The following is a 22944-nucleotide window of genomic DNA, read 5'->3' on the forward strand; positions in this document are numbered from 1 at the left end:
AATGAAGGCCACATTCCAGGAGAGGAGCCTACCCAGACTCAGCTCAGAGACCTATTCTAGAAGGGACCATGCTCCTCAGATCCCAGTGCTGCCCAACAGCACTGAGGGGCCACCAGACGAGGCGCTTTCAGTGAGTGGTTCCTAATTCTCCAACAAAGACACCTGCTGGTCTCCTGCTGTGAATGGATTGAGGAGCCACCAGATGGGATTCCTCTCTGCCCCATGTTTCAGCACGAGCATTCAACTGAAAGCCAGTTAAGGTCATGCATGGGGGTCTCTGTGCAGTAGACTTGGATCTTGGCCTATAAAAGCTGCTAGCCAACCTGAAGACCAGGTAGGGGCAGCCTGGGAACCTGGGCCATCCTTTTCATTGGAATTTTTTTAAACATTTTTTATTTTTGAGAGAGACAGAGACAGAGTGTGAGCGGGGGAGGGGCAGAGAGAGAGGGAGACACAGAATCTGAAGCAGGCTCACAGAGCCCGATGCGGGGCTCAAACTCACGAACCGCGAGAGAGATCATGACCTGAGCTGAAGTCGGAGACACCCAACCGACGGAGCCACCCAGGCGCCCCTTCATTGGAATTTTTATTCCTCACGGACAAGTGGCCAACTTGTTAAGTGGTCCTTGACATCCCTTGCCACATCCAAGGACTCTGATTCAGAGTTCATTTAGCTTCTGTGGTAGAGTAAGCATTGATGTCCACCCAGCAGAGTTGGCACTGATGTCCACTCAGTAGAGTAAGCATTGATGTCTACTGTAGAAGAGTGAGTGTTGATGTGAGGAAAATATTCTCTCCTTCCCTCATGCTCAGTCCAAGCACTGGGTGGAGTTGATCCCATCCTTCACTCCAAGGCCAGTATGGGACTTAGGCCTGGCCAGTCAGAACATTCCATTCCCTTAGTTGTGGCACCTGGACACACCACCCAAAATGCCCACAGAGCTATTGAGTTACAATGTGGTTTCTTCTGGCATGGCTGAGAATGAGGCAAGTCTATAAGGACAGACTTGACTCTAGAGAATGTAAGTATGGAGCTGCTCAGGGCCACCCATATGCAGAGGTGAAGGTGAAGTACATGCAGAGGAGAAGAGAAGGCAGCTGGTGGCATCATCTGAGTTCCTAGATCAAACCATACCTGATTTATCCTTGGAATTCATAGCTACATCAACCAATACATTCTTTCTCTGATTTAGGCCAATTTGAGTTGGTTGTGTGTCTTCAGACAGAAATCGTTTTTGCTAATACATCTTCAGCCCTTTGGCTCCTTTGACTCCAGGAGATCCAGAGCTCCCTGGCCAGATGGCTCTTGGCTATCTTCATCAGCCTCTAGGTGCCAACCACTATGGAAAACCTATCCATTCTGTCCTAACTCTTCAAGCCCAGACAGTCAAAACTCTGAGCGCAGAGGCAGAGGAACAGCAGGAGAAATGTTACCGTGTACCCACAAGGGGGAGAGTGACACCAGTTTCCCACCTCTATTCAGCAGTCTAGAACATCAGAGCCCCATCCTCTGAGCTAGGCTGAAAAAAGCCCATGGGATTGCACATGATGCCCGTTTCATTCCAAGGCTAGCCAAGTGCTACCTACAGCCTACATCAGCCTGAACTCTCCCTCAGGAAAGCCACAGGCAACCCTTACATGATCATTCACTCTCTCCAATGGTCACTGCAGGTCAAGTTTTCCTGACCACGAACATGAACAGAGTCCCACCCTCCCCCCAAACCTGTCTCTCCTACTGCTCTCCTTTGAGACATCAGAAACACTCATTCTGCAGTTCTAGAAGCTGAAGCAAGAAGAACATGGCAACCTCGACACCCTCCCCAGCCCCACTCAGCCTCGCCTACATCACAACAAAGAGTCCCATTGGGGAACCAGATCGTGGCTGAACGCACACTTCCGCAGCTCTAACAGGAAGGAAAGACGGTCACAACTTATTTAGAAAATGGACCATGGCATTTAGAATCCTCGTGGAGCAGGGGAATTGCAAGTAGCCCATATCAAAGGTGCTAAGCACTCCGTGGAAACCGTCCTCCATGTGGTGCCATGTCACCGGGACTCCCAAGTCCTCCAACCGCTTCTTGAACAACAGTGAATGGTCCCGGAGAAGGTCATACTCACAGCTCACAATGCAAGCCTCCGGGAGCTGAGACATGACTTCATCTTCTGCAATCAGGGGTGAGTTCATCAAATCCAGAGCGAGGTTTGTCTCCAGGTAGGCAGCCTCGTTTAGGGGCTCACGGGGCATCGGCCGGTAGCTTTTCTTCTTAAACCTCTCCGGGATGTTTTCTGCACCCAACCACTTTCTGTACTTTTCCCAGACTTCAGCAGGCAAATGGGCACCTTTCATGATGGTGCTTTTCCAGGAGGGGTTGATGTCCAGGTAACAACTCCAACAGTAGAAGGCAAAATTCCAATTGAGCAGTGGGATATTCCTGTTCTGCTGATAGGAAGGGGATTGAAAATCCACAGCTTGGAGGATGGCGTAGACCAGGATCTGAGCACGGATCTTGGGGAGATCTGGACAGTCCAAAAGTTTTTGACAAACTATCGTGGCCACTCCCCCTCCCACACTGTCACCACAGACCACGACCCGATCTGGATCCACCCCATACACATTCAGGGACTTCAAGAAGTGGATGGTGGCTGCAATACAGTCTCGTGCCGCCACCGGGAATTTATGCTGGGGCAGGCGGCGGTATCTAAAAAAGAACCAAGGAACACGGTTTACGCTCATCGCCCTAGGAGAGCCAACAATACGTGTCTAGCGTCCCTTAGACCAAATTTCATCCATTAGCCTCTCTTTCTGAAGCCCAAGAAAGTGAACTCATGGTATGAGGCTTCCATGAGGTGATAGGCATGAAGCCTGGCACACAGGCTCCGTGAGTGGCGGTTGCTGTTCCCTTCATCTAAATGACCCTTTGGGGGACAGGCTGTGACCACGAGAGCCCTGTCATCTGCCTATGGGTCAACAACTTAGCAATCACCAACATGAACCCCATCTTTCTGAACCTACCCATGGGTCCTTCCCTGGCTCACAGCTGTCCCCTTTTCTTATGATTCTTGTATGAGCAACTCCAGATTTGCCTGGGTTTCAATTCCAATTAACCCTGCCGTGCTTGCAGGTTTTGTGGGAGGATCTTGCAGACATAAATACCACCAGGGGCCAGCAGTTAACGTACGGGTCTCCTCCAGATCACCCACGTCCACTCTGGACCACTGCTGTCCTAAAGGTGCGCCACGCACGTACTAACATGGAGGTCAGCAGCGTGGCATGCTAGACCTCCCGGTTTCTCAAGAGATTCCAGAAATCTGGGTGTTGTGAGAAATGTTGCCATTTTAAATGCTGGTCTCAAATTTAAAAAAGAAAGAAAAAAAAATACTCTGTGGGACCCACGAACTTTTGCCAACCATTCCCATCGCGATGCCTCCTCTTTTAAGCCACCCTGAGTTCATGCCAGGACAGCAATGTTTCTACTCTAAAGCCTCATCTATCTTGGATTCATAAAATAATTCTCTTGCAGAGATTTGCTGGCATACTATAGTGACCAGAGTTGTAAGGCATATCATGGCCAACACTTGGATCAAGATGTCTACCCCACTGCAGGTACGGTTTGGGAGCTGAGAATTGTAAAGTGAGTGGTTTCTCTGGGGTCCTCTGCCTCATCCAGGACCGATTTCTATATCTTTCACTCTAACTCAACCAGCTGTGCCACACGGAAGCTGGGAAATGTATTCCCACCAAGACATTGGCATTGGTACTGCTCTATGGAATGTGCATTTATTAAAATTTTTTAGGAGCAGGAGTGGGGAGGGGCAGAGAGAGAGGAAGACACAGAATCCAAAGCAGGCTCCAGGTTCAGAGCTGTCAGCACAGAGCCCGATGCGGGTCTTGAACCCACAGACTGCGAGATCATGACCTGAGCCGAAGTCACATGCTTAACCGACTGAACCACCCAGGCGCCCCTGGAATGCGCATTTAAATGAAACCGCAGGGAGAGTGTTATGCTAAGTGAAATAAGCCATACAGAGAAAGACAGATACCATATGTTTTCACTCTTATGTGGATCCTGAGAAACTTAACAGAAACCCATGGGGGGAGGGGAAGGGAAAAAAAAAAAAAAAAAAAAAAAGAGGTTAGAGTGGGAGAGAGCCAAAGCGTAAGAGACTCTTAAAAACTGAGAACAAACTGAGGGTTGATGGGGAGTGGGAGGGAGGGGAGTGGAGGTGATGGGCATTGAAGAGGGCATCTTTTGGGATGAGCACTGGGTGTTGTATGGAAACTAATTTGACAATAAATTTCATATATTAAATAAATAAATAAATAAACCGCAGGAAAGATTAATCAGGAAGGAGCCATCCTGCCCCCGTGGGACAAGGTGTCAGGCGGCAGGGGAGGGAGGATGAGGCCACTTGACCACAGTGACCTCTCCTCTTATGTGTCCACTTCGCCAGGGGAGGGGCCACCCCAGGTCTCTCCTGCCCCTGCCCCGTGTCTCACCGGGATGGACCTCCCTCTCGGGAGCACTTGGGAATTCTACGGCAATGGCCGAGGTTGTCTGTTACCGTGCAGGGCACTGTGGCATTTCGCGTAGGAGGTGCTAAGTGTCTGGAACGTGCTTCTGTGCCACCAACAGGGCTCATGTTTGCAAAGCCCTGCACTTGATCTACCCAGAGAAGACCACTCCCCACACAGCTTCCAGATGTTACCATGCACAGAAGGCCCGAGGGCCACCCACAGGGAGGAGTGCTGTTCTCTGCCTCTCCCTGTCCCTCTCCTCACCGCTGCTCACAGCCCATCATCCCCTGCTCCGGTGTCCTGGTGTCCCTGCATCCCCCTGCCCGCCCCAAGCCTGGCTCTCCACCCCCCTTATCCAGCACCACCCCTCCGTCTTTTACTCACCCAACTGATAGGACCACTGAGCCACTCTTCTTGGACAGATGACAGCATATGACATGATGGGTTTCTAGAAAATAAAAGGTATTTAACATTCACTAGGAAGATTAGTGGCCTCCTTTGCCAGCCATCACCATGAGCTGCCCCCTTCTCTCTGACAACCACCACAGACAGAGAGCTGGGGCTGATCCTAACAAGGTTTTGCAAACTTTCTTTCCAGCTGTGGAGCAGTCCTTCCTCCCCACCTTCTAGAACTTCTCCTCTGAGATCCTGTCTGAAGAACTTCCTCTAAGATTTCCCCCCATCCCCATTGATTCTGCAATCCATTCAAAATATCTGAGATGCCGTTGGGCCATAGAGCACAGGGGTGTGAGCTCTAGATTCAGACCGGAGCTCACATCCCGACTTTGCCTCCTTTTAGCTTGAGCCGAAGTAGTCTGGGGCAAGTGCCGTCACCTCCCTGAGGCTTGACTGCCACATCTGTAAAATGGGTTAAAATGGGTACGATGATAATAACAGGGTTGTTTTGGGGGGGGGTGGTTAATGAGATAACTATTACATAGAGGGCTTCCACAGTGTCTGCTGTGTAAATATTATTAATAATATTTATCAATACATACTGTTACCGCCATCCATTATGCAGACCAAACCAAAACCACGGTTGCATCAAATCCCTTGCTCTCAAAAGCTACCGCAGTGTGCCTCTGACATTCCACAGTTCAGAAGGCAGGGCTGAAACCAAATAAAAGGGTTTTTTCCCTTGAATTCATGGGACACCAGTGCGTGGGGGAGGGGGGCTAAGATAATAAAACGGTCTCGATTTTGAGTTTTTTCTGTCACTGATTTTCCTCAAATTGTTGGTTCTCCTGTCTGTACCAGAATTTGTCTCAGACGATAGCTGGTTTGAAACCAAAGGACATGTGTTCAGCTATTTCCACTTTAAAAAAAATCCTATTTCCAACTGAATAGAGGTGCTGGTTGTAGAACACTATGAACGTACTAAACACCACTGAATTGTACACTTTAAAGTGGTTAATTTGGGGGCCCCTGGGTGGCTCAGTCAGTTAAGCATCCAACTTTGGCTCAGGTCATGATCTCACAGTTCACTGAATTTGAGCCCACATGGGGTGAGTTCGTTGAGCCTCACTTCGAGCTCCACGCTTAGGACTCTCTCTCTCTCTCTCTCTCTCTCTCTCTCTCTCCCTCTTTCCTTCTGCCTTTCTCTCCCTTGGGACCTCTTTCTATCAAAAATAAATAAATAAATAAATAAAAATAAATAATTGGGGTGCCTGGGTGGCTCAGTCGATTGAGCGTCCGACCTCTGCTCAGGTCACGATCTTGCAGTTCGTGAGTTCGAGCCCCGTGTCAGGCTCTGTGCTGACAGCTCAGAGCCTGGAGCCTGCTTCAAGTTCTGTTTCTCCCTCTCTCCGCCCCTCCCTCATTCACACTCTTTCTCTCAAAAATAAATAAACATTAAGAAAAAAAGTGGTTAATTTTATGTTGTGTGAATTTCATATATATATATGGATATTTCATATATATATATATGGATATAAACATATCCATAGATAGACACATATACACATATGTGTATATATGAATATATGAATGTAAATAGAGCATATATATGAATATATATATTTATATAGCATATGTATATATGAATATATATGTTGCATATATAGGTCTCCTTAGTTCCAGAAAGAGATCAGTACCTTCCATATCTCTGCCACCTGGATGATCTGGGACCCGCTAACTGTCTGGGTCCTACAGCGGCTTATAGACTGGGGTGCCACCTCTTGCTGGAAGGTGGGTGGCCACCCAGCTCTGCTCTGGGACTGTCATACTATGGGTGGGGTCTGAGGGAAAGACTCTTACTCAGGCTCCCCAGGACCCCCCCGCCGCCGTGGTAGAACACGATGCCAGGCCTGGGAATGCAGGAAAACACTTTGGGCTGGTACAGCTTCACAGGGATTGTCCCGTAGCGGAGGTCTGTGACCACGACATCCGGATCCTCCTTCAGTGGCCTCAGATCATGCATGAAACGGACAAATTGGGGCATAGAACAGATTCTCAGTTTCTCAAAAATCATCCCCTGTTGGTGAGAGAGGAGGAAATGAGGCCGGAAGGATTTCAGTCTGTGCTGCGCTCGGGTGCAGCCGCCACCCGTGCCCCCAGCGGAGTGGCTGGAGGGCAGGCTGGACCGTGTGGCCACGTGCGCCCTTGCAACACTGCAGTAAGCCCACCCCACCTTGGCCCACACTGCCCCCTCATCCTCTTTCCCCAGACAATTGACACCCGGTCCCACAAACCAAGCTTCTGGCCACCCCGTGAGGGACCCTCTCCCCCAGAACACCCCCAACCGTGTCCTGGACGTGACCTCTCTTCCCGGGGCAGGCCCTCCTGGACCAGCCCAGCCAATGCAGCCGTCCCAAGCATTAGTTGCTAGTTTTAAGACGTGATAACTACACTGTGGTTATGTTTTTTAAAAGGTGAGGGCGTTCTGGTCTTTCAGAGATAATGACTGAAACCTTTTGGATAAAATAATATGATGTCTGAGGTCCACTTCCTGAGAAATGAGAAGGGGGAAAAGGTGGGGGCACCGGTGAAACAAGATTGGCCAGGGGTCAGCAATCAGTACTTGGGGGAGGGTACATGGGGCAGCCTCATAGTTTTCTGTCTCCTTTGGTGCATATCTGAAAGTTTGCATGATAACAAAATAAAAGTAAACAAAGTCGTCTCTCACCCAGGCACCCTCTTTCTAGTGGTTCCTAACCCTTTCTGCACCAATGCCAGTTTGGCTTTAAGCGATGCCTGTGGACCTCCTCACAGAATGTTTTTGACACCTAAAATAAAATATGTGGGATTACATACGAGCACACAACAGCGAGATCTAGCGGCTGGTTTAATATCATTATTACTTCGAAGAAATGAGGCATCCGTGCAATTTTTCACCATATCTGCAATGGCTGTAACACGCTCTGGAAATACGCGGGATTCCTCTTGGTGACAAAGTCCCAGGTTGTGCTGTCACAACTGTGGTTTGTCCCCTTCATTCTTCATGGAAGGGAACCCCGCATTTCCTTTAGAGGTGAGTGAAAATGGAGCGTTTTTTTTACCCCACCCACTTTCACGGACCCCTTGTCTTCTGTCCTCTTGGGGATTCAGAGAACCCCGGATGAAGAAGCCCTCTTTCACTTTGCTGGAAGCACTCGCTGCTCTGTAAATGGATTGGTTTATAGTGGTTTTGCCTGATTCTTCTCTCTGTCTCCCCACCAACACTGCCATGAGACTATAAGCTCCCTGAAGGCAGACTCTATCTGGGACTTTATTTCTCTTGCCCCTCATTGATCCCAGAGCCACAACTGGTGGACAACACATCGTAGTTACATGACACATCTTTGTAAAAACAAAAAAACCAAACCAAAACAAACAAACAAACAAAAAAAGCAAGTCAACAAACAGTAATAAGGCTAATACGTATTGAGGGTTTCCTTTATGCCAGGAATTGTAACCTGCACTCGGGATGGTTTAACGCATCGTAGCCCACAACATGCTATGGAGTCTGGACTACTATTTCCCCCTCTTTTGCAGATGAGGAAACTGAGTCATCCTATTTGGGAGCCCAGACTACAGACTATGAGGGTCAAGGTCAGGAAAGCCAGAGGACAAATCATTAGATCTTGTGAAAGCTGGACATAGGAAGCCTTCAGCCAGTGGGTTCTTCTCCAGGAAGGGGTCTTCATGGGAACAGGTGTTTGCACTTGCTTTTCATTCTGTAAGAGAGTTGAGAAAGCCTCAGCCTCGGGGGGGGGGGGGGGGGGCGTTAAGATGGTGGAGCTGTAGGGGGGCCCTAGGCTTGCCTCATCCCTCAAACACAGCTAGATAATGTCAAATCACCCAGGAAAATTGATCTGAGGACTCACAGAACAAACTGCACAACAAGAAGGAGAAAAAGAGGCCACATCGTGGAAGGTAGGAAGGTGCAGAGACGTGATTTGGGGAAGAAAAGAATTGTAGGTGCTGCAGAGGGAAGGGAGCCCTGATCATGGAGAGAGGACAGAGATTGAGAGACAGAGAGAGAGGGGGAGAGAGAGAGAGCAGGGCCCAGGGGACTACATAAGAAAACCATTTGCCCAAACCATTGACGGGGAAATCAAGAGGGGCCGAACATCGCAAGTTGCACAAGCAGGGGGACCCAAAGAAGGCAAAGAAGTCAGAGGCGTGGCCTGGTGGGCTTAGCGGTGCTTCAGGGAAGGAGGGAGGAGGCCCAGGAGTGGGCAGTGTGGTCTGAGGATCCCCTGGGTCACACTGGGAGACACAGTTTTCCTGCTTGGAGTGCATCTGGGAGAGGTGGCACAGCCTCTCAGGGGACAAGAGAGCCCCAGGCGCCCACATGCTGCCCTGTTCACAAGCATCACAAGCAAAGGAACAGAGACAGAGGGCAGCAAACCTTGGCGTTGGCTTTTTGCTGCGCTTTACCACAAACTCCGAGCCCTGCGCGGTCATGCGACTGCCCTTCTGGGACAAACAGGCACCGGCCACAGCACAGTGAGACCCTACCCCAGAGGATCAGCATGGGTCCGTGCCACACTGGGTCCCTGAATTTGGAGTTGTGAAACACAGCCGGGTACCTGAGATAAAACAAGAGTACTGTGCCACCAGGCAGCAGAAAGCCAGGACACAGAGGGAGGCAGGGGCATCTGAGGGACACCTGGGACACACAAGGGAGATTGTTCACTCTTCTGTGAGGGCTTCCTGAGCAGCAGCAGGGGAGAACTCCCTGCTCCAGGTGAGAGAGAGAGAGAGAGAGAGAGAGAGAGAGAGAGAGAGAGAGAAAGGACTGACGTCATTCCCCAGCCCATCACACTGCCAGGCTTCAGGGGGCAGCACAGCATCACCCAGGGGAAGCTGGAGCCCCTTACTCCAAGCCCCTCCCCCCTGCGCCTTGCAGGTGCTTCTGAACTAGGGCAACTCCCCCTGAGAGCTAGCGCAGAAGGCCCCTCCCCCAGAAGACCAGTGCAACTCCCCCCCAACACACACACACACACACACACACACACACACACACACACACACCAGGTCTACTGATCACAGAATGCAGCTCTAGGGGAAATAGGATCCAGCTTCTTTTAACAAGCAGACTAAAACACACCTAGTTAAAGCTCGCCATACACTAGACAAGGTCCAAACACCCCACTGCAGGCAAGGAGAAGTTCTGCAGAGGATTAACCTGAGGGAAAGAGCAGCCAAAACACAGCTGCAGAGTGCACACGGCATACACCAGAGACCCTTCCTGAAGCACCAGGCCCTGACCAGTATATGAGGTCTTCTTAATATAGCCATTACTCTTGAGACGCCTGGCTGGCTCTGACAGTTAAGCATCTGACTCTTGATTTCAGCGCAGGTCACAACCTCGAGCTTCGTGAGATCGAGCCCTGTGTCAGGCTCTATGCTGATGGCACAGAACTTGCTTGGGATTCCCCCTCTCTCTCCCTCTCACCCTCTGCCTTGCTCGTTCTCTCGTTCTCTCTCAAAATAAATAAATGAACATTATAGCCATAACTCTCAGGAGCAGGAAACAGAACAGGCTTTCCTAACACACAGAAGACACAGACGTAAACAAAATGCCAAGACAGAGGAATGCATCCCAGAAGAAAGAACAAAAAGGGGTCACGGCCAGGGATCTAATCGAAACAGATATAAGTAATACGCCTGACCTAGAATTTAGAACAACAATCATGAGGATACTAGCTGAGCTTGAGGAAAGCAAAGAAGACACCAGGGAGTCCCTTCCGTTGCATAAGAGACTTAACTGTGTTTTCTGTATTCAATCTGTCAGCCCTCTGGAAAAGCACAACCAGTCCCCATTGGCAACTTTGACACAATTCTCCCCATGATCTATTTGTATCTATTCTATTAAATTCACACACCAGTAGCAATGAGCAGAATCTGACTATATGACATAAACAGTTTTCCATCTCTCAATACTAATTGGCTGCATGTGTCTTTGTTGTTGGCTGGTTCTAGCTAGGTAGGTGGTAATGGGGGCTCAACATCCGGAGTAACTCATTCTTGTCTTCACAGCTTCATAGTGTGTGCTGTGAAGACAGTAAGACAGGAGGCAGGGAGGGTGGGACTGGAATTGACCTTTCTTTCCTGTTAACCGAGGAAGTAAATCTTTTTTTCATTTTCTGGCTCTGAGCCCAGTACAGCTTGAGCAACACTAGGAAGAGATTGAGAACCTCTTAGCTAATAGGTTCCCTAACAGGGATCATTCAGATGTGAGAATAAAATGCAGCCAGCCTGTGTCTGCTGCTGCGTCAATGCAACTAGAATCTTCTCATGTGTTTTCCCAACCTCCTCCTTGAACCCTCAGGCGGAGAGGAAAAATCAAACACGGAACTCACCCATCTCAACAACAGCAGGAAAAGGCAATCCAGGACCCGCAGTTTCACCGGGTGGCCGATGGCTGCAGGGATGTCCGCAGTAAGGAAATGGCTGCAGATTACCCACAGACCAACCCCCAAGAACGCACAGGCTGCCATGAGAAGGGGCAGGAGCAGGACTGCCATCGTGCTGTTTTTCAGCACAGAGGAGGCTAAGAGAAGAGGCTGTTCAGTGCCAGACACGGTCAGGAGTCAGCAGCCCTCCTCCACTTATACACCACAACCTGCCCTCCCCACCTCCCCATCTCCACAGCATTGGCCCAGCCCAGGTGAGTCACAGACTCAGGTGAGGACATAATTCTAGGGCAGGGCCCATGCAGAGGAGAAAGTGGTTCATGCAGCCTGACTCAGCTGGAAATGAGGGCTCCAAAGTTCCAGCTACACCCTGGAGCACTGCTACGTGAAATGGCCTTGGAGGGGCACCTGGGTGGCTTAGTTGGTTAAGTGCCCACCTCTTGGTTTCGGCTCCGGTCATGATCTCACAGTCTGTGAGTTCGAGCCCCGCGTCAGGCTCCGTGTTGCCACTCCAGAGCCTGCTTGGGATTCTCTCTCTCTCCCTCGGACCCTCACGCACTCTCTCAAAATAAATAAATAAACTTTAAAAAAAAAAAAGAAATGGCCTTGGAGAAGTCACCATGGATGTCACAAACACCATTCCCTCCACCTGTGCTCTGGTGGCACTCACCCCCTAATTACACTCTGGCCATGCTCGCTGTTCCTTAGTCTGCCAAGGAGGCCCCAGGGTGTTTGTACTTGTGGTTCTCTGGGCAACAGTGTTCCCCAAGATAATGGTTGAGCTCAACTCCTCCCCTACTGCAGGTCTCTGTTCAAATGTCACCTTCTGAGTGAGGCTGTGCCTGGACACCTTATTTAAAGGTATAACTCCCACCAGCATCCCTATGCCCATCCCACCCTCCACTTCTTCATGGCCTTTATTATCACCTGAAATACCGCATACTTCACTTGTTTGTTTATTGTCTGTGGAGTGGCACCTCTGTGGGGACAAGAATTTTTGCTTTGTTCCTTGCTTTATCCTCAGAGGTTAGGTCAGGGTTTGGTACTTAGCAGGTGCTCAGCAAATGTCTACCAAATGAAGCAATGAATGAACAAGCTTTGTCCTTTTCATTGTAAAGCAGGAAAATTTGAGCTTACCTGCCTTTTCAGGTTAGGTCAGAGATCGATGTCACTGTTCAAAATCTTCCCTAATGACAAGTCCCACATCTGCAGTAATAACGATGATGGCTGCCCTCTCTTCCACCTCCCCACCATGGTGTCAGAGCACAGGGAGATCCTACCCACCCGGGAGAGACCTGGCAATGTCTAGAGACATTTTTGGTTGTCACAACAAAATGGGCAGTGTGGGGGCTGATACTGGCATCGCAGGGGTATGTTCCAGAGATGTTGCTTAACATCCGGCAATGCACAGATGGCCCCGACAGCGAGGAGGTACCTGGTCCAACAGGCTGGTAGTGCCCAGGATGAAAAACCCTGAGCTAGTAAGACTTGGATTTGAATCATGGCTCTGCCTCATCCAGCATTCTCATCGTGAGCGAGTTACAATACACTCTCTGAGCCTCAGCTTCCAAGACTGTAAGATGGGGATAATAATAGTAACTCCATTAGCTCTCAGTGTGCATTTCTTTGAATCCAATGAAGTAGAACATTCTTTCATATTTTATCCATTATTTGAGGTTTTTCCTTTACGGATTCATGTGAATTTATTTTGTCTTCATACTCTGTATCTAAAATTTTCTATTTTCGCTTATCTTTTTGCACTGACTTGAAAAGATATTTGTAGTAATAACATTGGTGACAGACGGTGACCACACGTATTGTGGTGAGCCCTTAGTAATGTATAGAATTGCTGGGGCGCCTGGGTGGCGCAGTCGGTTAAGCGTCCGACTTCAGCCAGGTCACGATCTCGCGGTCCGGGAGTTCGAGCCCCGCGTCGGGCTCTGGGCTGATGGCTCAGAGCCTGGAGCCTGTTTCCGATTCTGTGTCTCCCTCTCTCTCTGCCCCTCCCCCGTTCATGCTCTGTCTCTCTCTGTCCCAAAAAGAAATAAAAAACGTTGAAAAAAAATTTTTTTTTAAAGAATTGCTGAGTCAGTATGCTGTGCATCTGAATCTAATATCACACTGTATGGAGTGTATACTTCAATAAAAAATGTTTTAAATATTTTTAAGGATTATTTTCTAGTTATTTGCTTTTTTAACTTTGTTAATGTCATTTTTCTGCATTGACGTTTGTAATTTTTACACAATGAAATCTCTCATCTGTTATTATGCTTAGAAAGATCTTTTTTACAGTACATGAAACTATATGGCAATGATTTTGAAAATGAAGGTTTTCTTTGTCAAAATATAAATATCTGGGGGCTCCTGGGTGGTTCAGTCGCTTCAGCATCCGCCTCATGATTTCAGCTCAGGTCATGATCTCACTGGTTCATGGGATGGAGCCTCACGTCAGGCTCAGCACTATCATTGGGAATTTTCTCTCTCCTTCTCTCTTTGCCCCTCCCTTACTCACACATGTGCTCTCTTGCTCTCAGAATAAATAAGTAAACTTAAAAAATATATATGAATTTCACCCAAGAAATAGAAAATACGCATAGATCAATTACGATGAGAAGGATTAGAGTCTGTTACCACTGAGGTTTATAAACACTTAACCCAGAAATTATGCAAAAGCACAGGGAGAATGAGGGAATGCCTACATATAAGCACCGAACCATGTTTTATTTCCTGGTTATATTACTTAGGATCAGTAATTCTAGCTGCTATAACAAAAGATTTGGGTGGAATAAAGACTAATTTTCTCCTCCCAACACAGACACTGGCGTGTTTGATGAACATCCGCACCACTTGGTGATTACAGGATCCATGTTTCTTTCCGTCTGATGTTCTGCCATCTTCCAGGACCTGCGCCGATCCTCCGTGCCTTGCCAGGAGCCCCAGGAATGACATGCTCGTGGAAGAACCCGTGGAGGAGAACTTAAGGGCCAGGCCTGGAAATACATCCCATTGGCCGGAACGCATTCACATGGCTTCACCGAAATGCATGGGACTCGGGGCGGGGGGGGGGCGGCAAACCTTCCATCTACCTAAGGATGAAAATGGAGTTTGGCGGATTCATAGAAGCGTTCTGCCACGCAGCCTTTTGTCCAACAAGCAAGAGGAGATTTAACACAGGGAATTCAAAACACTGTGGGCAGGGTGGAGGGAGGGCAGGCTTTCAGTAAACAGCACCCCAGGTGTCACAAGAAACCACGCTGCTGCTGACTGATCTCTGGAACAGGAAGAGGGCTGACTCGCCAGGGGACACCGGGAGGCGCATGCAAAACGTGGAGGCTTCTACCGGCTGGTGCTCACGTGCGCATGCTCGGCGCTGCCCAGGAAGAATGGCTTCCGCTTCTAGCTGCCTTCCAGAGCTTCCGGGACGGGTGTTCCTGAGACAAACTGGAGCCTTGTGGGCAAGATGGCCTAGGAAGCGTCATTCTCCTGCATTTAACCCCCAGACACAGGAGAGGGTTCAGAACAGTAAGGAGGGTGCTGTGCCAGCATCTGGCACAAGAAATAGTTTGATCGTGATGTTAGGGCCCTTGAAGTCCAACCACAGACTGCCAAGGAGTCCCCAGCCCAAGGTCAGGTCAAGTACTCCTGTTACGTCTCTTTGTGGTGTCTGTGCTCCTGCGCGCTCATTAGGGAATTTCTAGCAGTCTTTTCTTTTGTGTATCTTGCAGCGATGTCATTTGGCACAGAGTTATATATTTCCTGCGGAAGTCGCCTTTCTCAGCATGCTGGAGTTGCCCTAAACAAAGGACCCCAGGCTGAGGGTGGGGGTGGGGGAAGGGGGGCTTTAGCAAAAGAAGCTTAGAGTCTCCCAGGTCTGAAGGCTGGAGGTCCAAGGTGTCACCAGGGCTGATATCTTCTGAGGGCTGTGCAGGAAGGGTCTGCTCCAGGACCCTCTCCTTGGCTTTTGGACAGCTGTCATCGCCCTGTATCTTCACATTGTCTTCCCTCTACGCATGTCTCTGTGTCCAGTTTCCCTTTTTACAAGGACACCGGTTGTATTGGAGTGAGGCCCACTCTGAGGACCTCATTTTGATCATCTCTGCAAAGACCTTACCTCTTAAGTAAGGTCACATTCTGAGGTACTGGGGGTTAGGCTCAACATATGAATTTAGGGGTGCCTGGCTGCCTCAGTCGAGTAGAGCATGTGACTCTTGATCTCAGGGTCGTGAGTTTGAGCCCCATGTTGGGTGTAAGGATTACTTAAAAAAAAATTTTTTTTTAATTTAAAAACTCACAACATATGAATTTAGAGGGACATAATTCAACCCACAACAGCACCCTTATCAACATCGAATGGTATTCTTTTACGATGTTTCCTGCCTTGAATTCTACTTGCCCAAAGGCAGAAGCTAAGAAGTATTTGAGTGTACTTCTCCCCTGGGCCAAGCAATCTCTAGAAAAATAACACTCTACGTTCCCTCTACTTCTGCACTCACTCCTCCCCTTGGAGGAGAAGTGGCTTTTGTGAAATGGAGAAGGAATTGGGCATGCTCAGCTCGCTGTGACATCTGTTTGCCCGCAGAGAAGGGGCATCCTGTTCTCTGTAGCCAGGTGCCTCCAGAGAGAGGTGTATGTATGTTCAGTGCTGCCTGGGACCCTGTTCCTAATATCAGGCAGCACCCTTGCCTACACACCTAAGCCACATGCTCTGATAAGCAGCTTTATCAGAAAGAAAGGTGATGTATCAGGGTCCTAGCAGGAATTGGATGGCTTACTCATGCTATAGACTGAATGTTTGTGTCCCCCTGTAATTCATATGCTGACTCTAATCCCCAGTGTGATGATATTTGGAGGTGGGCCCTTTGGGAGGTGATCAGGTCATGAGGGTGGGGCCCACATGAATGGGATTAGTGCCCTAGTAAGAGACCTCCAAGAGTTCCTTTGCCCCTTCTGCCATGTGAGGATACAGAGAAAAGACAGCTGTCAATGAACCAGGAAGTGGGTTCTCACACATGGAATCTGTTAGCACCTTGATCTTGGACTTCCCAGCCTTCTATTGTGTTTAAGCCTCCCAGTTTATGGTAATTTTATTACAGCAGCCTGAATGGACTAAGACCCTCATATTAGGATAATTTGCAAAGAGCCCACAGGATAGCACAGCCGGTAACAGCAGGGCTCCATTCTCCCTCCCAGAGGGGAGGGAATATAGCAGAACCAAGGCTGTGTGGAAAGGGCTCCCTGTGAGCTGAGCTGAGGCACACAGCTTACACATGGCAAACCCACGGGGATAGAGCTGGCCCCACTGTCACTCCCCTTCCTTCCTAGGCTCTCATGCTGTTGTGCTCCTCTGACCAGGCCCTTCAGGAAAGCAGAGGGCAAAGGATGCTCTTGGCGGGGTCCACGCAGGTCAGTTTCCCAGGCTACAGAGTGGGTGGAGGAAGGTGGGGAGCCTACCTGGGGGACAAAGGGAAAATGTCCAGCACAGAGGTATTTTCATCTCCAAATCCTTGACTCCTATTCTGTTTTCTGGTTAGTGTTGAGCTCATGGAAGAAGGGAGGAATAATGTATTCATTTCCCACTGTTGCTGTAATAAATTACCACCAATTTAGAGCCTTGAAATGATACCGATTTATTCTCACACAGTTCTGGAAGCAGAAGTTCTAACATCAAGGTATCAGCTGGGCCGCATTCCTCTTAGAGGCTCACACCTGTTTCCTCCCTTTTCCCAGCTTCTAGAGGTGCCTGCATTCCTGAGCCAAGGAATCCCAGGATCCCCTCCCAGCACCACTCTGTTCTCTGTTTCTGTCATCCCACCTCCTTCTCTGATGCTGCCTCCTCCTATCTCTCCCTCTTATATGGGCCTTCATGATTACATTAGGCCCACTTGGATGATCCAGGATAATCTCCCCACCTCAAAATCCTTAATTACAAGTTCAAAGTCCCTTTTGCCATGTAAGGTAATATATTTGCAAGTTCTGGGATTAAGATATGAACATCTCTGGGAGGGGGGTGGGGGGGATGTTATTCAGCCCACCACAGTGAAGGGACCAGTGAACCAACCCTTTTCAAACACCCTTGGCTTTGGGAAATAGGCACGTGCAATTTGCTTTTGCAAATGCACTCAGTGTGTTTTTTGCTCTAGCAGTTACTATCATCAATATAACTCCCACTTGAAACTCTTTTCGGTGCATCATCTAAAGACTTAGTAGAATTCTCTCCTTTCTCAAGATAAGAATTACCTGCCTGGTGTTTGCCAGAAGCAGGGAGTGGGGGCAGGCAAAATGAGTGAAGGCGGTCAAAAGGTACAAATTTCCATTTACAAGGTAAATAAGTCCAAGGGATGCCATGTGCCGTGAGGACTCCAGTCAACAATACTGTATGTTGAAATTGTTAAGAGTAATTGCTAGATTCTTATCACAAGAAAAAAAAATGTCACTATGTGTGGTGATGAAATTAACTAAACTTTTTTTTAAGGTTGTATTTTTAAGCAATCTCTACACACAACGTGGGGCTCGGACTCATGACCCCAGGATCAAGAGTTGAGCCGCCACCAACCTTGCCAGCCAGGTGCCCCTAACTAAATTTTGCAGTGTATGTGCATACATCTATCGAATCATTATGTCACATACCTAAAACCAATACAATGCTGTATGCCAATGATGCTTCAATAAATTAATAATAATAATAATTACCTGCCTGGAGTGTGGCATGTTGTTGGCTCCTTTGGGAAACATGCTGCTTTCTTATCTTCCTCCCTTTTATCTTCTATCTTCCGGTTGTATGTCCACTTCTGTGCATCTTTTACTTTGACTTCATTGCACATGCTTTTGCCGTAAGTTGTCAAAAATCCTCTGTGAAAAGAGCCATCAGGAATCTTTGACTTTCTTTTCTATCTTCCAAGTGGATAAAGACAGAAGGTATGAAAAAAATTACTAGACTAATCTTCCTTAGTATAGTTCCTGCCTTAAAGGTGGTTCCATAAATGGATACCAAGGACACCTTTGTCTCTTTCCCCACCTTTCACATCGTGGAGGGGCTCTTAATCCCTTAGGAAAATCCATATGTGCTTTGAAGGGTAGAGGGGAAGGAAGTGAGGGTGGAGGGGCTGAGGGACTCGGGGTGTGGTGCACATTTTAAGGGAAAAATGAGCTAAAAGTAGTTTCCTGAAAACACATTCCTGGGTTTGGAGAAACAGAGGCTGAAACTCCCAGATGGAAGTCCCTGGAGCCCAACTGAGTCCCTAGCAAAGGGTTTTGGAGAACAGTGTTGGTAGCAGGTGGACACGAGGGTCTGCAGGGCCAGAGAGGCTGTGAAAGCTACATCAGGCCACCTGACCCTTTGGGTCTCTATCTCAGATGCAGACAAATCAAAGGGGTGACAGCCAGGCATGATGGTGCAGAGAGCCAGGTGGAAGTGTTCCACAGAGGGCACATGAATTTAAACTTGGACCAGATCCCAGCAGTGCCACCTTCTCCTGCATGCGGCACCAATATGGCGTCAGCTTTGGAAAAACCTGTCTCTGTGTAATTGCCCTTGTTTGCAGCATCAGAAGGTGCCTTCATGCATTCATTCACTCACTCATTCACTTATTCATTCATAAATGTTTAGGATGCTCACTCTCCAAGCAACTCTCTGGGGAGAGCCTTCCAGGCAGAGATGTAATACTTCCTGAGGGAGCCCCTGGGAAGGAAAGGAGGGGACCCACCTTGTGTTTCAGGAGCCCCTCCTGCCTCAAGAACAGGCAAACAAGCTTTGACCTAAAGGCCAGGTCAACTTTCCAAAATCTGAAGTAACTCATCCTGGCTGAATCTTCACAATGGCTTTGTTCATCCATGTTAATTTTATGATGGCTTGATGTTGGACATAATGGCAGACAGGTGGAGTGACCCTGCAGACACCCAGGAACCCTTTGGAATGTTCCACTCCTTCCTGATCATTCATTGTTGGGGGCTGATCCTTGAATCTTTTTGTGCTGCAGACTTTTTCTCAGAATATTTTTCGTACTTATCTCATAAAAACAATGTTCTTAAATAGCTGCAAAACAGACATAGACTTACTAAGAAAAAATTAATTATATTAAAATGGAGTTGTAGAGATTTTTTTTCAGTTTCTAATATAGAAATATAAGTGCTTTAAAAAAACATTAAATAAAAAAAAAACATTAAATAACACTACCTAGTGGCAGATCTAGAAATGCCACATTTTGAAATAATGATGAGCATAAAGGATGTTTTGTAATATTTGTCACAACTGAAATACATGAAAATATTTGTGATCTTATTGGTGATAAAGTCCCATGCACAAGCACTATTACTGTGGCCTGTGGCCCACATTTCTGCCAGAAAAAAAAAATTTAGGGATGCCCGGATGACTCAGTCAGTTAAGCGTTCGGCTCAGGTCATGATCTCATAGTTTATGAGATTGAGCCCTTTATCGAGCTCTGTGCTGATAGTGCAGAGCCTGCTTAGGATCCTCTCTCTCCTTTTCTCTCTGCCCCTCCTGCATATTCTCTCTCTCTCTCTCTCTCTCTCTCTCTCTCTCTCTCTCAAAAATAAATATTTTTAAAAATTCTAAATTTCAATTAGAGGTTCATGAAAATAAGTGTGATTTCTTTCCCCATTCAAGTTCATGACTACTTGACTGCTAAGCACTGAGCCCCTGTTTGAAGGTACAGTAGTTTTGTTGAAAATATTTGAGCTGCAAAATAAACTTTTGGTGTTTCCCAAAGATGACAAGCTATCTTGGTTTCAGGTACTCAGCAAAACGAAGTGTTCCCACTAGAAAATGATACCTGCCCTCTGTTCCCCAAGGGAAATACAATCCCACTCCCTTCTGTAGCCACAGCTGGTTAGTAGCTTGACAGGTCTGGATCCTAACAATTGATCCAGGATTTGAAGGACAATTAAGTGAGGGAGGAGTTAAGGTGGTGAAGTAGGGGTGGGCTTTCCTCTCCTTCAAACACAGCCGTATTGAGGTCAGATCACTTGGAACATCCAAGAAATCAATCTGGGAGTAGCAGAAGCATCTCCACGGTTGGAGAGAGACGGCATGGCAGGTGAGAAGCACATGGAAGTGAATTGATGGTAGAGGAAAATGGTGGTGCTGCGGAGGGGAGGGAACCCTTTCTGTGGAGAGAGAAAAGAAAGAGAAAGAGCGAGGGGTTGAAAGAGTGCGGCATTGGGTTCACACAAGAGGACAGCCTCTCTGGACCAGGGGCTGGGGAGTGAGGGGTACTGAGTGTCATGTTTTATGCAAACAGTGTGTAGCTCAAACTCTGAGGTTTTAGAACTGTGTGACTTTCTCCTGAGCAAAGTTGTGGTGCACGCTCCTGGGGAGAAGGAGGGTGCTGGCCCCAGGGTGCATAGCATGGTGTAGGGATCTGGGTCTCACTGGGAGAGAACATTCCCCTTACAGCCTTTCATCAGGAGGAGACAGAGGCATGCACAGAGGGCAGATAAGCTGGTTGCTGCTTTCCATGGTACTACACCATAGGTTCCATGCACCACAAAGGTGTGGGACTGTTTTTCTGGGACAAAGGACATCAGCACAGTGTGAAGAGGCTCTATTATGGAGGAATGGGTTGGATCAATGTGGGGCTGCACCCTTTAAGATTTCAAGTTTTAAATCCCAGCCCCATGCCAAAAAAAAAAAAAAAAAAAAAAAAAAAAAAAAATTGCAGGAGACCTATGATGCAGGGTGCACTGACTGTGCTCGCTATTCGTGAGGGCTGGCTGAACAGCAGGGGGTGTGAGATCCCTGGTCCAGGGAGGAGAGATTGGATTGGGGTGGCACCATTTCCCCACTAACAGCAACACTGTGGGACTTCAGAGAGCAACACTGCTGCCCCCAGTGGACGTAGGACCTGCTTACACCAAACCCCACCCCCTGTGCCTAGCAACTGCTTATTTACAGGGGCGGGACTCAGAGCCAACACAGAAGTCTTCTCCAGAAGCCCAGCACAGCCAGCACTCTGCATGCAACAAGTGTACTGAAAAACAGAGTGCTTCAAAGTGTCACCTACAATGCTGGTGGAAATAGGACCAGGCTTACTTTTTTTTTTTCCCCATCTCTTTTTTTTCTTTGGAGTCAGGCTTATAGTTTTATGTTTGTTTTTTCATTTCCTTTTCTGGTGTTTTGTTTTGTTTTGTTTTGTTTTGTTTTGTTTTGTTGATCAGCCTTCTTTTTCTTTTCCTTTTCTTTGGAATCAGGCTTACAGTTGTTTGATTGTTTGCGTTGTTTTTTTTTTTTCACTCCTTTTCCTTCTCTCTCTCTCTCTCTCTCTCTCTCTCTCTCAGTTTTGGATCAGGCTTTCCCCACCCCTCACTTTTTTTCCAGGATTATTTTAACAAATCAAAGCACATCTAGTTAAAGGTCCAAACACTCCCCAACGCAAGCAGAGAGGAGCTCTGCAGAGAACTGACAGTGGGAAAGAAAAGCCAAAATGCAACAGCAGAGTGCACACAGCAGACACCAGAAACACTTCCTGAAGTGCCAGGCCCTGGACCGTGTATGACCCCTTTTGAATATAGTAGTACTCTCGGGTGCAGGAAATATAACAAGCTTTCAAAATACACATAAGACAGAAACTTAGCCAACACGACAAGACAAAGAGGAATTCTACCCAAAAGAAAGTTCAAGAAGAACTCACAGCCAGGGACTTGCTCAAAACAGATATAAGCAATATATCTGAACAAGAATTTAAAACAATAGTCACAAGATTACTAACTGGGCTTGAAGAAAGCATAGAAGACACCAGAGAAACCCTTGCTGAAGAGATCAAAGACCTAAAAACTGGCCAGGCTAAAATAAAAAATGCTATAACTGAGATATAAATACACAGTCACAAGTTAAAATAGAAAAGAAGTTAAAATTATGGAAAATAAGCTGAAAAGAAGAGGGAAAGAAAACTATTAGATCATGAAGGCAGACTTAGGGAACTCAATAATTCCATCAAGTGAAACAATATCCTTATCCCAGGACTCCCAGAAGAAGAAGAGTGGGAAAAAGGGGAAGAAGGTTTATTTGAACAAATTATAGCTGAGAATTTCCCAAATCTGGGGAAGGAAACAAGCATTCAAGTCCAGGAAGCACAGAGGACTCCCTTCAAAATCAACAAAAACAGGTCAACACTACAACATATCATAGTGAAACTTGCAAAATAGACAAAGAGAGAATTCTGAATGCAGCTAGGGACAAATGGTCCTTAACCCACAAGGATAGCAATATAAGGTTAGCAGAAGACCCATCCACTGCAACATGGCAGGCCAAAAGAGAGTGGCAGGAAATATTCGATATACTGAATGGGAAAAGTATGCAGCCAAAAATTCTTTATCCAGCAAGGCTGTCATTCAGAATAGAAGGAGAGATAAAGAGTTTCCCAGACAAACAAAAACTAAATGACTTCGTGACCACTAAACCAGCCCCACAAGAAATTTTAAGGGGGACTTTTTGAGTGGACAAAAAAAAATACCAAAGCAACAAAGACTAGAAAAGACCAGAGAACATTTTCAAAAACACCAGCTCTGCAAGCAACACAATGGCACTAAATTCATATCTTTCAGTAATCACTCTAAATGTAAATGGACTAA

At 47.5% G+C, this 22944-nt stretch overlaps 1 protein-coding gene across 1 annotated transcript; it reads right to left on the reverse strand.

Moving 5' to 3' along the window:
• Positions 1-1924: 1924 nt before the first annotated feature.
• On the reverse strand, positions 1925-11469 carry AADACL3 (arylacetamide deacetylase like 3). The gene is made up of 4 exons (XM_047873758.1): positions 11305-11469; positions 6773-6989; positions 4901-4964; positions 1925-2699 (listed from the first exon to the last, which is right to left on the reverse strand). Exons 1-4 carry the CDS (start codon positions 11467-11469, stop codon positions 1925-1927), a joined length of 1221 nt encoding a protein of 406 aa, XP_047729714.1.
• Between the last annotated feature and the right edge of the window lie 11475 nt (positions 11470-22944).

The sequence above is a fragment of the Prionailurus viverrinus genome, chromosome C1 (assembly GCF_022837055.1).
Source record: "Prionailurus viverrinus isolate Anna chromosome C1, UM_Priviv_1.0, whole genome shotgun sequence".
NCBI lineage: Eukaryota > Metazoa > Chordata > Mammalia > Carnivora > Felidae > Prionailurus > Prionailurus viverrinus.

Coding starts and splice junctions, on each gene's coding strand:
- AADACL3 (XM_047873758.1), bottom strand. CDS start 11,469: ATGGCAGTCCTGCTCCTGCCCCTTCTCATGGCAGCCTGTGCGTTCTTG. Junction 6,990..11,304: donor TCCTGCTGTTGTTGAGATGG/GTGAGTTCCGTG, acceptor TCTCACCAACAG/GGGATGATTTTTGAGAAACT. Junction 4,965..6,772: donor GGGGGTCCTGGGGAGCCTGA/GTAAGAGTCTTT, acceptor TTTATTTTCTAG/AAACCCATCATGTCATATGC.